The 14,464-nt window shown below is 33.8% G+C and overlaps 1 protein-coding gene across 1 annotated transcript; it reads right to left on the bottom strand.

Moving 5' to 3' along the window:
- Positions 1-4,701: 4,701 nt before the first annotated feature.
- LOC21396622 (polyadenylate-binding protein-interacting protein 3) lies at positions 4,702-11,073 on the bottom strand. Its single transcript, XM_010089386.2, has 15 exons — positions 10,804-11,073; positions 9,429-9,590; positions 9,194-9,343; positions 8,932-9,068; positions 8,454-8,635; positions 8,118-8,295; positions 7,793-8,032; positions 7,025-7,152; positions 6,859-6,928; positions 6,733-6,766; positions 6,162-6,550; positions 5,883-6,029; positions 5,573-5,668; positions 5,403-5,465; positions 4,702-5,104 (listed from the first exon to the last, which is right to left on the bottom strand). The coding sequence occupies exons 2-15, from the start codon at positions 9,568-9,570 to the stop codon at positions 5,075-5,077; spliced, it is 1,986 nt and encodes a 661-aa protein (XP_010087688.1). The 5' UTR covers positions 9,571-9,590; positions 10,804-11,073; the 3' UTR covers positions 4,702-5,074.
- Between the last annotated feature and the right edge of the window lie 3,391 nt (positions 11,074-14,464).

The following is a 14,464-nucleotide window of genomic DNA, read 5'->3' as shown; positions in this document are numbered from 1 at the left end:
TGTAAAATTAAATTAAATTATTAAAAAAACTAATTAACAACAAAAATACAGTTCTTTTTCGTAAAATCAATAGTTTACTAACTATTAAAATCTCGTTTTTTCTTAAAAGAAGAATTTTAAAGACAGAAAATCCTGCTTTAAATTCAATCTATGTAGGTTAAAGAAAATTAAAATAAATAAATAAACCCGGGTATCCGAGAATTTTTCAAACTTTTTTTTTCTTTACGCATTTGGCTCTTTAAACACCCCTCAGCCACCATTGAATCCTTGATATTTTCGAAACTTGTTTCCCACGCGCTACTGGAGTCCGTGGAATACTTTCTCCTATATCAGTATCATTAGCGTTTTTTTTTAACAAAAAAATTTGTTTTATTCAAGAAAAAACAAAGCAAAAAAGTATCTCTTTTTTTTTATTTTGGAAAAGAAAATACAAATATTTTTCTTGTAATAATTGGGACTAGCACAACCTTCAAATATTATATTACGACTTTTTTCTTTGTCTAAGCTTATATAAAAATTTGTTATTTTTTTCCAGATGTGAGAAATCAGAAATGGTTATTTTATCTTCTCACAAAAAAAAAAAAATGGTTATTGTACCATTTTTTATGTTTGAATATTTGTAATAAAACCGGACAAAATCTAAAAATTTGAAATATGGAACTAAATATAGTTGGTCTAAGCTAATATAAAATTATGTTATCTGAAAAGCTAGTAACAATTCTTTTTTCAGGATAATTTTGGCATTTGTGCATGAACTTGAATTGTGCCTATTATTTAGGAATTGGGCAGCGGAGTTTCCAATAATTCTCAAATTTATTACAATTATAAGTCAGTTTTAATATAGTTCTTTCACACGCGCTTTAGAGCGTGATGCTATTTTTTCCACCATCTTCCATCAAATAAAATATTTTAAAGCAATTAATGGGTAAAATGGGATGGCTTTTAGGCTCATTTCTGAAAGGAGAAAGTTAGAAGATGAAAAAAAAAATGATAATTCTTTATATTGTTTTATGGGGGGGGGGGGGGGGGAAGAGAGTTAAAATGATGGATTAATGAATGTTTATTTAATTATTTTTTTGTCTTTCTTATTTATTTTATACTAAATTTTTTAAAGATAAAATAGTATTTTCTAATTTTTTTGTCCTTCTTATTTATTTTATACTAAATTTTTTAAAGATAAAATGGTATTTTCTAATTTTTAATAGTAGATTGTATACATCCTTCCATTAAAGCAGGGGTGTAAAATGGTGGACCTGCAGAGAGTCTTTCTCTACTTCTCATCTCTCTCTCCCTCTCCCTCCAATCAAATAAGAGATTAGAGATCTCTCTCCACCCTTCTCCCTCCCTCCATCTCTCCCTCTTACTAAACATACTCTTAGTTTAATAGACATTTTCTGATATGCTTGATGTACTGATATGACATGTTTTTCTAACTGTTATATTTGCGTACGTTTTGATTTTTATATAATTTTATGTAAATTTAACGGTTAAAAAACTTGACCTAGTATATCAAAAAAAGTCCTTAGTTTAATCACCCTCGAAACTATACATATATTACAAAAGCACCATGACATTCCCTTAATTAATAATATTGTTATTGGTTTGTTATGAATAGATAATGCTTTTGAAAGCAACTAACCACCCACCCAACCTTCCAAACACTCGAAAGAGTTTCTCAATTGGAATTTCATCTCTCTTTAATATGTCAAACTTTATTTTTTTTTTTTTTACTTTGTAACCTAAATAGTTTGATGAATTAATTTCAATGCTTAGTTTGAAATACCTTAACATGTTTAATAACTGGCATTTAAGGCATTTATTTTATCCTCATTGAATTTGGAGGTTGACCATCTATCTTAATAATATTGCCTCATGTGCTACCACCAAATTTCAATAATTGTTTTTAATTTTTAATTTTTTTTTTTTTGGTGAGAACCAAAAATTCAAATAATAATACTCTATTAATTATTCCAGAAGCAAGTAACTTAAGAAAACTCACGTGAAATGAATGTGTCTAATTGAAATATAAGTAGAAAAATTGTAGTAAATAATCCTTCTTTCAAACTTTAACATAGTAAATAGTAAATGGCCTCTTAACTTTAAAATAATTTTTGCAAGAGAAAATGAGTATGAATTAAAAAATAGTAAATATAATAATTCATTAATTTAGTTGGGGTCTCATAGAAGTATATCTGATAAATGTTATATTTATCAAATTGATCTACGTTTTAAATCCGGAATTTCTAAATTTGACCATTTGATAAATTGGATAAATTCAAATTTTATTAAAATTTGGTCATAAAGTAAATCCGATAAATCTTAAGTCTACTAAAATCCAACTATTTACTAACCGTTTGGTTCATAAATTAGAATCATGAAATTAGAACCATTTTCGATTTACGTGTATTTTTATGAGAGAAAATATTATAGCGAACCATGAACCATGATTCGAATCAGAGAACGAATTCTCCAATTAAACGGGCAAACTTCTTAGAAAACCGGACAAAATATTTGTATTCTTGCTATATTACTCATTCTCTATATAAGTAGTACTTTTTATAATGACATAAAAGGTGAAATTCTGATTTACCCTATAGGGGGAAAAGGAATTAAGACAAAACACTCGGTTGACATATTAGAGCACCAAAATTATAATCCTAGGAGGTTAAATCTCAACCAAGGGTATTGTTGCCTTTTAATTATTAGAAATCACTTTTTATATCTAGTTAATGCTTTCGTTGTATGAATTAATAGCAATTAATTAAGCATGATCTTATCCTGTTGATTATCATAGCAACTACAATGACAAGCACGATTCCCAATGTTATTCTAAACCAAAGAATAAGTCAATTGACTACTTGCAATTTTGCACCCTTTATATATATATATATATATATATATATATATTAACACACCGACTGAAGAAAAATAAAAGGAAAAAAAAATCTCAACTCAGTGGACTGCTTCAAGCAAAAGAAAACCAAAAAAAAAAAAAAATCAATAATAAGATGTATTTAAAGTGAAGATATCATTTTATCAATGCCAACCCAGTATCATTTTCTTTTCTTTTTTTTTTTTTTTTTTGCATAAAGACAACTTACCAATTATCACAAAGGCATTAAAGAAAACCTCAAACCATTAATTTTCCTTTCTTGCTGGAAAGTAATATATTTGTTTAACGCCAACAATAATAAACTAGAACTAGTTTAATGTTAAAGAGAATCTACATCAGCAAACAAGATGGATTAGATACTAAATATTTAATCAATGAGATTATTATTATATTTGGCTGTCCATCAGTTGACAACTAATCAGCGTGTCCTATTCGCTAGTGCTTTCTTTCCTTTATGTGAAGTTAGCAATAATTTAATTTAAATGATAGAAAAGTCATTCCTAATCTTAGCTCTTAATCTTTTATATTTAATCTTTAATCTTTAATCTTTAATCTTTAATCTTTAATCTTTAATCTTTAATCTAATCTAATCACGGAACAAGAATCAAGAGTCTTTAGAACATTTGTCCTTTGTCCTCTCTCTGTCGTCACTACTTTCTTGCTTATTTGTGTAGCTTAAAAACCTCGTATGTGTACGGTGATGCAAACACTGTAGAAATGTCTTAAAATAATGCTTCCTAAGAATAATTTTTTATATACAAAAAAAAAAAAAAAAGACGAAACGTAAGCTAATTAGTTGTCGCTGGCAAAGAGCTTTTCGATAGAGTCATTTTACTTTCATTCCCCTTTTAACTTTCACAAGGCACTAACTTTGGAAGGAAGTTAGGGAAATAATATTAATATGCTTTCACTTTTGTTTATCTTATTTTATTTTTACTTTTTTTTATATATATTTCTTTACTGTTGACGGGAAGAAGCTTTATGAAAACACAAGCGGAGAGAAATTAGTAAAAATGTCGATAATTTTATTAAACTTTTGGTTTTCAGTCAATAATGAAAATACTGAAGCGCGTGGAAAAAGTTTTAGCTGTGGAAAAGCAGCCATCCACTGAGAAGTTGTTTGGTTGAGAGATTCGTACCCCGATTTGAATTATAATTCGTGATTCACTATAATATTTTTTCTAAAAAATACACGTAAATAAAAAATAATTCTAATCTCATGATTCTAATATCATGATTCTATCCATGAACCAATCGTCTTCTAAATCACGTAGCAAGCCAACGGAAAAATACAAGAAGCAGCCAAACACCTATGTTGTCTAATTGTAATCTCAATCTTTTGATTGAAGTACAATCTTTATAATTAATAAAAATACGTACTTAAAATCAAGACTCGTGTACTCTGAAGTACTCTGAAGAGTAATTTCAGTAATATTCTCCCCGGCTAAAATAATGCTTAGTACAATGACCAAATAGTCAAAGTTTACCTAAAAACCTAGAAAGGGCAAAAGAATCATTTTCCATCGCTGTTTACTGCAATTAACTTTGCACGCCAAGTGAGTAGACCCCAAAAGCAATTGAACTATACAGATTTGTACTTTAATTTTCAGGCATGACTGCATTTCCAAAGGGTGGAGGCTTTTATGTCTTACTTTACTCGTTAAATATATACATCCAAAGATCAGGAGATTCTTAAAAAGGTTCTTAAGAGTACGTTCATTTATATATTAAAAGGCATTCAATTGGATGGTAGGTCCATCAAATACCGGATCCACACCATCTTGGGGACAGGAGCCAGCAACCAAGAGTATACAACTAATGTATTCATTAACCCAAATAAGTGACATTAAAAAAGAAGTGTCTAAAAAAAAAAAAAAGTTGCATAAATTAACCAAAAAAAAGAAAAAAAAGAAAAAGAAAACTGACATTGAGACAATGTGAAGGCACTACATAAAATTGGGAAATCCTGATTCATGGTATTGGTTAAAGCATAGGGAGGGGGCCATGAAGCTATATCCCGGATAAGCGGGTGAACTTCCTCTAGCACACAAAGGATCAATTACGAGATCATTATGGTCTGGTGGGCACTTTCCTTCGAGTGAGTTTTCCAAGAAGTCTCTCGGGGACTATTCTTCAGTTCTCAACCAAACCAAAATCAAGAATGACACGGGGGTAAACAAGTCAATAATCTCGTCCTTTATACGGCATTTCCTGCAAAACCGAAACCAAACCCAAGAATTGGATGAAATCAATCATAAAATCGACGAAAAAAGAAAGCGAAAATATGGATCTGCTTGACCGCTATAAGATAATCATGTATGAGCTGGTATACGAAAAAAGGCACTCAACAACTACGGACTAGGTAATTTCTTTTGAAAATTTTTTGACAGTTTCTTCGAACTGATGTATCAGCTGCTTCAAGGCAGATACGTCTAATATGCAGCGACATAATACATGTTCTTGCAAAATCAAGCCAAAAAGGAACGAAGAGGTTAAGAAAATTGCTTACAGGTTGGTAGCCTGGCATGTACAAAACTTGCCTAGGGTGACCGAGAAGCATCTGTTGCCCATACTGCACGTGTATAAATAAATGATATCATTTTAATCTATAGTGTTACTGAGACGACATCCAAGAAGTCTGACATGGATTGCGCAGCGAAGTTCACAATAAATTCATACCTGAGGTCCATTTGGATGAAAATACGTCTGTGGTGTTTGTAGCGGTCCACCTTGGGGGTTGAACATAACAGGCTGGTGTCCAAACGAGGGTGCAATCTGCAAGAGGAATGGAAGGTCAGCATGGTGATAACAACCTTTGCTTCACAGGTAAAGAATCACCAACAGATATGAGGACTGACCATGCAAAGTAAAATAAAACATAACTAAATATCGTTAATATAATACTTTTAGATCAACACTGTTTACATTTATTATAAAAAGTTGCATTCAAAAGAGAAACAATAGTGTAAAAACATGTCAAAGTACTTACTCCAATACTAACAGGCATGCCAGGAATTTGTGGTACAGCAGACATGTTAGGTGGAAAGTAGTAGGAACCATCAGATACTGGGGAAGGAGGCCTAACAGGCGTTTGAGATGGGACGAAACTCTTTGCATTTGGATTGAGTTTGAATTCCTAACATTAGAAGCAAGGGGAAGAAGCAACCAGATGTCTTAGATAGTGCTGAAGAGATATTAACAAAACAGAGCAGATTAAGAAAGGTGGGATTGTGTAGGCCGATGACAGAATGAACAAAATCAATCACACCTTCGCATGGGGATTTAGTGTCAATTTTTCCGAGGACAAGGAACCAACAGAAGAGCTTGGTGATAAACCAGGACCACTAGAAGCAGAGGCAGGAACCGCACGCTCTGAACTGGAAGATGCAGAACTACCAGGTCGTCCATGAGGATTTGTAGCTTGCGTATGTGCTTTGCCAGAAACTGGCCCCTCTACTAATTCACTAGAGGAATTCGTCTTCTCATTACCGTTTGATGAAACATGAGATGGAGCATAAGAAGTGGCATTAGGCGATAGTCCTTTATCAGAGCCATCATTTGTCTCATTACCATTTGATGAAACATGAGATGGAGCATACGAAGTGGCATTAGGTGATAGTCCTTTATCAGAGCCATCATTCTTCCCAGACAATGAATCTACATTCCCAAGATCAAGAAATAAATTTTATGAGCGAGAGAGAAGAGAATCAAAGTTTTAACCAATTATTTTGACTACAAGGTAACTATATTTCATCTGATAACTATAAACCACACTAGCAAATCGCTTTCACGGATTCACTCTCCTAGCGGTGTTGTCCCAAAGAAGAAATTGCACTCACCATCTGATTTTGATAATTGAATCTCCTCAACTAGCTGTTCCGATGCAAATGAAAACAAAAAAACAAGGATATTAGAAGAGACAAAAACAAAAACAATCAAACAAGAACAAAGGAAGTTTAACTCACGTTTTGCTTTTCTTTACTCTCATTAGCATCATTTATCACCCTATGTTCACTGAGTTGATTCTCCTGGATCCTAGAATTTCAGACATTTAAACTTGTTATCGTCAGAAGAGCTAGTTGCTTAAGTTACGTCCAAGAAATGAAAGACATCATAATTAGATATGCATACCTGATTTCAGCGCCTGTAGTGGAAGAATCTTTGAATGGTGATTCTGAAGCCAGCTGCCTGGCATGATCATAAGAACCAGACCTACTTAAATCGACACCAACATTTGACTGAGAAGATTGTGCTTGATCCTACAAAAGGATATAGCAATTGATAAGAATTTAATAAAGACTCCATTGCAGAAAAAGAAGGAAACACAACTAAGAAATTACAATTACGAACACTTCTAATCACATAGGGACCAAAAGCCCTCAACAATCCTCACAGTGAGTTATTGGTTGAGAGTAAAGGAAGACAAAACTCAACATATTGTATATTAAATTCAGCATTTACAAATAAAAATTCAGGACGTAGGAAATTGTGCAACACTGGTCAAGACTATAACTAACTAAAACTTTTGGCCACACCTAGCAGTTCATTTTGCTTTAGAACGTTCATTTAGTCCATATGATACAAAAAATTCCAATTGCAGTGTCCCTCTGAAGCTAAAAGCTTCTTTCAGATCAAGCAACATTATCTGTACCAGCAATACAGACGCTCCTAAAAGCCTAGATGTTAGCATCCAGCAGTGGCTAAATGTTGTCATCTGTGTGGAATCACTGCTTAACAATGATCACATCCAGAATACACACAGACGTCGTAAACAGCCTCTTTGACATAATCCAAATCTCACAAAAAGAAAAATAATACTATAAATAAAACAAAGAGGACAAACTAATCAAAATTCAAAACACATAAAACTTCAACAAGGACTAGAAATGAAGGGACTACCACAGCACAGGGGCTTGATGACACTCGAGTAACATCATTACTTTTCCCATTGGTCCAGTCAATTGCAGTTTTGCTCGCATTAGTAGAGGAGTCCCCAAAAGTTTCATTATTACTCGAATCCAACATCATGTCCTCCTCCTCTTCATAACCGCTGTCATCTACTACCTTACCCCGATAGACAGAAGAGAATCTAGTCTCCTCATCAATATCGAAATTTTCACCAAGTTGAAGACCTCTTTCCTGCATAGTATCTAAGAAAATCAACATCCAAAACGAAAGGAACTTGGAAAGAGAAAAATATTAGGCAAGACAAAGGTTGGCTCACTTCAGCTAAATGAAGATCATGAGTGTCCTCGTTCTCAATTTCTTTCGCTAGTCTTGAAGCTTCCTTTTCCAACTCCCGCATCTGAGGACCTTTCTCGAGTTTTGTTGTGTAAAGTTCCTCACTAAATGTGCTTTTAACTCCAAACAATGCTTCATTTGCTTCAAACTGATTCCACCCCCTAATAGAAAAACAACACAATAAGTAAACTAGTTAGGAAAATGCAGGTTTCTAATTGAACTATAAACTTATAGATGGTATCTCACTCGGGAATCAAAATTATTAGCCTTTTAGAAAAATCGCCTAGAGAGTTGGGAAAGAAGTAGTTAATATAACAACCTATTCCAATGGTTATCAAATATATTTTCCAACTCAGGACGTTGCGGATCATCTTCATCAGGGACCCATGGTTCTAGTTCCCTCTCCACCTCAACACGGCGAGACTGTGATATAAAGGAATCTATCATAATTTCCTGTTGTTGAACCTCATCCAAAAAACCATCCCTTGTGATGGATACATCCTGTCACAGTTGAGTTAATAATGAATCAGCTGTGACTACACTTAATATAAATAAACAACAAAAAGACCAACATCCCCAACAACAACAGCCATATGTCAACTAATTGAAAATAATCTCATCCAAAAAAGCAAAACAGTGGTAATATAACTAGCACCCTAAGATTTTGAAAAAATAATATTAATTCAAACACTAAAACATCATTCGTATTTCGTAATATACATACTATTATACACACAGCTTTCTTGAAAGTTTGAAACCATAAATCAGATGGCAGAATATTAATAATATAGAAGAACCTTTGCTATAACTTGCACAAGTTCTTTAGCAGGAATAATTAAAGTCTTTGAAGGAGCCTTGCTAACTGACTCTGCAACAGATTTCTGTCCTCGGGAGACTCCATCTTTTGTCAGGCGAGCCATTTTCAATATAATGCCTAAAAATGAGAAGTAGGTAAATGTGACAAAGCTAATTGAAAATACACGAGAGAGGATGTCAGCTAACTCATTTAACTTTAAATAATCCGTGACAGTGAAATTGAAACTCCAAAGAGTAACATACCAAAGTCTTTTTCAGCATTTGTGGCATGAAATATTCCAGAATATATGGATCCATTTTTCACTTGGACATCCACGTGCTGACCAATAAAACATGTACTTATATATACTAATCGGTCGCGCGACGGACTCCCTTGGCCACCAATTTTGCTGCCTGTCAGTGACATCTATACTTTTAGTAAGGAAAGAAAAATTCACAATAAAAAACCAAATGGGAAAAAAAGAATGAATAATTTCACCAGTATTTGTTATTCTGCTGCTGGAATTAGACTTCCCAGATTGTGACTTATTCTCCATCCTGGTCCCCATTTCTCTTTCACCTCTTCGACGGCTGAAACCATTGGCAGATGACCTAGAATGGACAGCGTGTTGTGTATTCATCCTTTACAGCAGCCTCTAACCTATGGGAGAACAAAAAAAAACAAAAAACAAACAAACAAACAAACAAACATCCAACAAACTTGCCATCTATTTAGCCATTCTAATTCAGTAACAAACATCGATTGAATGTAAATGACACAATGATAACCATCAGACAAGTTTCCCCATCTAATGCTTTAAAATCTTTGATAGTAGCTTCAAGCTAACAGCTCAGACCAAAAAGAGAGAGAAAGAGAGAGAGAGAGAGAGAGGAGCAATTTGTTCGTTACAATTCACTCAACTTCAACTATGACAAATCGCTTTTTTTTTTTTTTGATAAACCTCGCCTATTGCCCCAATTCCACCAGTTATCAATCAAATTGCATATAAATGGATATTCAAAAATCTAAGGATGTATATGTTACTTTAAGCGTTCGTTCATATAAACAGAATGGGAGGAAGCACGCAAATGGGCTTCATTAACGTCGAAATAGAAACCCCCCAAAAAAAAAAGCCAAAACCATGAATAATTGGCAACATTAACATAGCGTCTAAACGGAAAAAGTCCTCAAAAATATGTTCGATAGACACTAACTCAACAAGTGATGTTGCCTTTTTGAGTAAATAACAACGTCAAACAAGATCCCACCTTTATTTTGCAGAAGCTACCCACTAAACCTACCCGAAAAGAGACGAATACAGAATTAACCAAAATGCACAAGAAGATATAAATTAGAGTAAGTGCGTCTTCGAGCTCATGCAAAGTTTTGACATTTGCATTGTTACAAGGGCTCTAAAAATAACACGAAAGATCAGCATATAACCCTAAATACATTTGGCAAACCGAAGAAACACGATCCATTCCATCCAATAACAAATGAGCACTAAAAAAAAATCAAAATTATAACGACACACCAATCAACGGCTATCTAAGTTCACTAACAAAGTTCATATACATATCAAATCTCGGAATTTATACCACTTACGACCACAATTCGCCTACCTAAAACCTTCACCAACGCAATTCGTATAATATTTATTAAATCAATTCAATTTCTAAACCAACACCGTCATTAACGAAAAAGACACCAACTTTATTTCCCTCTTTTCCTCTATTTCCGTCGATAACCAAAAAGAGCAGCCAAAGCAATACGCATATATAGGTCAAGCAAAACCGGCAAACCAGCGCGCAACGCAAATGTCGAATTCCGAAATCGCACCATTAGAATGAAAAATTGAAGATGCGATTCTCACCTCGGGAGACTCAATCGAGCGTGTGAGAGCCCGCGAAGCTGCTTCCTTCCGAGTTCGAGGCGGGGCAGGCGAAGTGAACTCAGTGAGTTAGGGTTAGGAACACGGGCGCCTGTTTCTTTGTTAGGGCTCCAAGAGAGGTAAAGAGAGCGAAAGTGAAGGTCAGAGCGCAAATCACGAGGGGGAGAAGAGAGCGAAGGAAGAGGAGCTAGGTCTCGGTGTGATCGAGAGAGAGAGAGAGATGGTGTTGTGATTTTAGAGAGAGAAACAGGGTGAAACTGCTATGAAGGGTGTAAAAATTGTAAATACAGGGGATTGAATTATTCGCCTGCGGTAGGGTGTAGGGTATGATATGTCGGGCAATTTTTTTTTTTTTTTCCAATTGAGAAAAGATATTACTGATATTTTGTTAGTTTGCATTTTTTATTATAAAATTATTTTTGCTGAATTTTTAAATCACGAAAATTATTTATTAATGAAATATATTTATTAAAAGCTATTTTTGCTGAATTTTCAAAGGTTTTTTTTGGATATATATTTGAGAGAGTTTTTCGGGCGATTGATTAAGAGCAGATAATTGGAAATTACATGTTAGTCTCATCAAAATAGTGTACAAATAATTTTAAAATTTTTTTATTAAAAAAAAAAAAACCTATCACAGTCAAGTAATACAATCGTTGTCCTAAAACAAAGAGAAGCGACTTTTTTTTTCCCCTTATAAAGGACATGTCAATGTGGACCGTGGTTATGAGACTTATGCCTTGTGTTTTGTCGTCAATTTGCATGTACTAACACGACACGTCATTTGTGTTTAGTATAGGTTGGGTCAAAATAAACGACAAGTCGTTTCATCCAAAAAGCTGCCTACTATTTTAAAAACGGTGATGAAACGAAATGTATCGTCGTTTGTCTTCGTTTTACAAAAAAAGTACATATCTTTTTTCATTTTTTGTATATATGCTTGCCGCCGTTTTTCTCTCATAAAGGCCAAAAAAAAAAAAAAAAAAACCGTTTTCTCGTTTAAGTCGTAAAGAGTGACGTTCATTTTTCAGATTTTGTTTTTAACTAAAATCTACAGTGTTCTGGTTGCTCATATGTTCCCATTTTTCAGACATTCTAAGAATCCGTTTAGTTTGTTGATTTAAATTTTTAATTCAAGTTTAAACGTAATTTTATATGAGAACTTTTTATTATAAAAAAAATTAGATGTGACTATTCTTTAGAGCTTTTTACGGTAGTAAAACTTAAATTCTAAACTCGAATCGATAAAATAAACAGAGTCTAAGCCAAATAAACCACACCTTGTTTTTTAGAGAGAGTGGGTATGAAAATCATTGTGCCTGTTTCGAATCATTTCCAAAAATATTTTTTACATTTTTCAAGAACTAAAAAATGAAAATGCTCTCACAAACGCGTTTGGCACCGCATTTCCTGAAAAACAAAAATTGAAAACGTTTTCTACTTATTCCCAAAAAGTCAGCAAAACTGAAAACGATTAAGGATCGTTTTCCTTCCCATTTTCATTTTCCCCCAACTCATTCTTACGTTTTATTTTCTTTCCCCGACTCCCCTCCCCCCCTTCTCCATTGTAAGCCTTGGGTTGTCGGTGGAATCGAGCAAGAATCTTCTCCCACTTTCCTTATACTCGACGGGCTGAACTCCTCCAGTCTCCCTCTTCTCCGTTCACCCACTTTCTAAGCGGTGGGCTTCTCGTTCTTTTGTAAACAGTGGTGAAAATCAGTGGAATCGCCATAAGGTCGATGAGGTTTTTTGAGAAGATCTCATATTCTCTGGTTAGGGTTTTCGACGGTTTCATTTTTGCCCATGCTCTCCAAAATCGACTGAGGTATGCCCATTAATCTAGTGATTTAAGGGTTTAGGTTGGTATTATTTATGATTTTCTGATGATTTGTGGGATTTAGGCCGGTTGTGTTCATATTTGTGTTTGTGGAGATTGTGTTGTTTGTTGTTTATTGATAGTGCTTAACCTTATGCGTTTTCAATTTTCTCTTAGGTTTGTACTTAAGTTTGATTTTTGAGAGGTATTTTGTCAACTTCTCTTAGGTCTTAGTTTTCAATTTTCTTTCTCTGCAGTTATAGTAGTTTAAAGTTGCTAGATTGTGCAGATTGCCAAGTAAGATCATGAATTACTTGACTAAACTTAGAGAGTGATAGAATTTTGAGAGTGATTGAACTTTGAGAGTGATTAAGGAAAATGGGAATGGAAAAATAAGTAGTAGAAAATGAAGACAGAATTCTTAAAAGACCTGTCTTAGCTTTATGGTTTAATACATGATGATATGCATGCAAATTGGCAATAACATTATGTATTCGTGTGTGTGTGTGTGTATTCGTGTGATGCATAAATAATGATCAAACAGAGAATCCTGAGTGTTTGTTGAATGCAAACCAAATGCAAAACAAAAATTTGTATTGTAAAGTAGATAAATGGTCAGCTATAGAGATTAAAGATAATTATGGGTGGTTCTTTTTTTTTAAGGGAACATGGGTGGTGTTTTAGGTTTGATTTTGATTTATAAAGCAAAGTATTTTTTATTGATTTACAGATCTAAATGATTGAAATACTTCAATAATTTGGTTTTTTCTTGATGTTTGCAAATCTAAGGAGAAAGATGATGAAATCTGATCTAAGCTTTAGGATTCAGAAGGTTTTATTTATAGTTAGGTCATGATTTTTGAGATATGAAATCTTTAATATGTTAGATTGAAGCCTATAAAAAAGATTGGAGCTAACTCAATTGGAAGATGGTGGTTTAAAGCTTATTTTCTTGGAGCTGTCCAGATTCAGGTTTTTATTTATTTACCTAGGCTATGAAGCTCAAATGAAGCTAAAAATTTGAGGATAACTCACTTTATATGTTGAATAAATGTTTCCAAAACCGTTTTGGAAATGTCCTTGTGGTTTGGGAGTTATGATTTTAAAATTTTGGTGGTTTTGTGATAATTTTCTAATTTAGGGTTATTTTGTGATATTAATTTATTTTAGGAGAATAACAAGTATTTTAAGCTTTGAAGAGTGTTAAAATATAGGAGAAACATTGGTAAAATTTTTAAAAATGGTTTGGAGGGGTTTAGAGGCCATTTGGGCCGTTTTGGGCTGGCTGGGCGCACCATGCTACATGCTGGGGACGCCCAGCATGCTGCAGCAGCCCCTCGGAGCGCACCAATGGGGCGCTGGCAGCCCCTGTGAGCACAACATGGGGCGTTGGCAGCCCTGCGCACGCTATGCAGCTAGCGATCTAATCTTTTTCTTGATTGGGATTTGGTTTCTTGATGTTCAGCAATTGTCTAAGCTTTAGGATTTGTTGGTTGATCATTATTTATCTACTTTACAATATGTATGTATTCGCGCGTGTGTGTGTGTGTAACCTTCAATTGTATATCTATACCTTTTCAGTTTTATGTTTTGTGGTAATTTTGTTGTATTAATGGATCTTGTTTAGATGATGAATGGAAGTGTGAATTCTGTTGTGGTAATTTTGTTTTGTGATTTATTTCAATGATGAATGGAAGTGTTATTTTAGATGTATTATGAGGACGATAATACGAAATGGCCGGTTGCAATTGAAGATTTTTATGTAGAACTGATATATGAGGAGTCAAAGAATGAGCTGCATTCATTCACTTTGGACAAAAAACGTGG

This window comes from Morus notabilis, unplaced genomic scaffold, assembly GCF_000414095.1.
Source record: "Morus notabilis unplaced genomic scaffold, ASM41409v2 Scaffold449, whole genome shotgun sequence".
Classification (NCBI taxonomy): domain Eukaryota; kingdom Viridiplantae; phylum Streptophyta; class Magnoliopsida; order Rosales; family Moraceae; genus Morus; species Morus notabilis.
The sequence above is the reverse complement of the archived record's forward strand: the minus strand, read 5'-3'. Positions and strand labels throughout refer to the sequence as shown.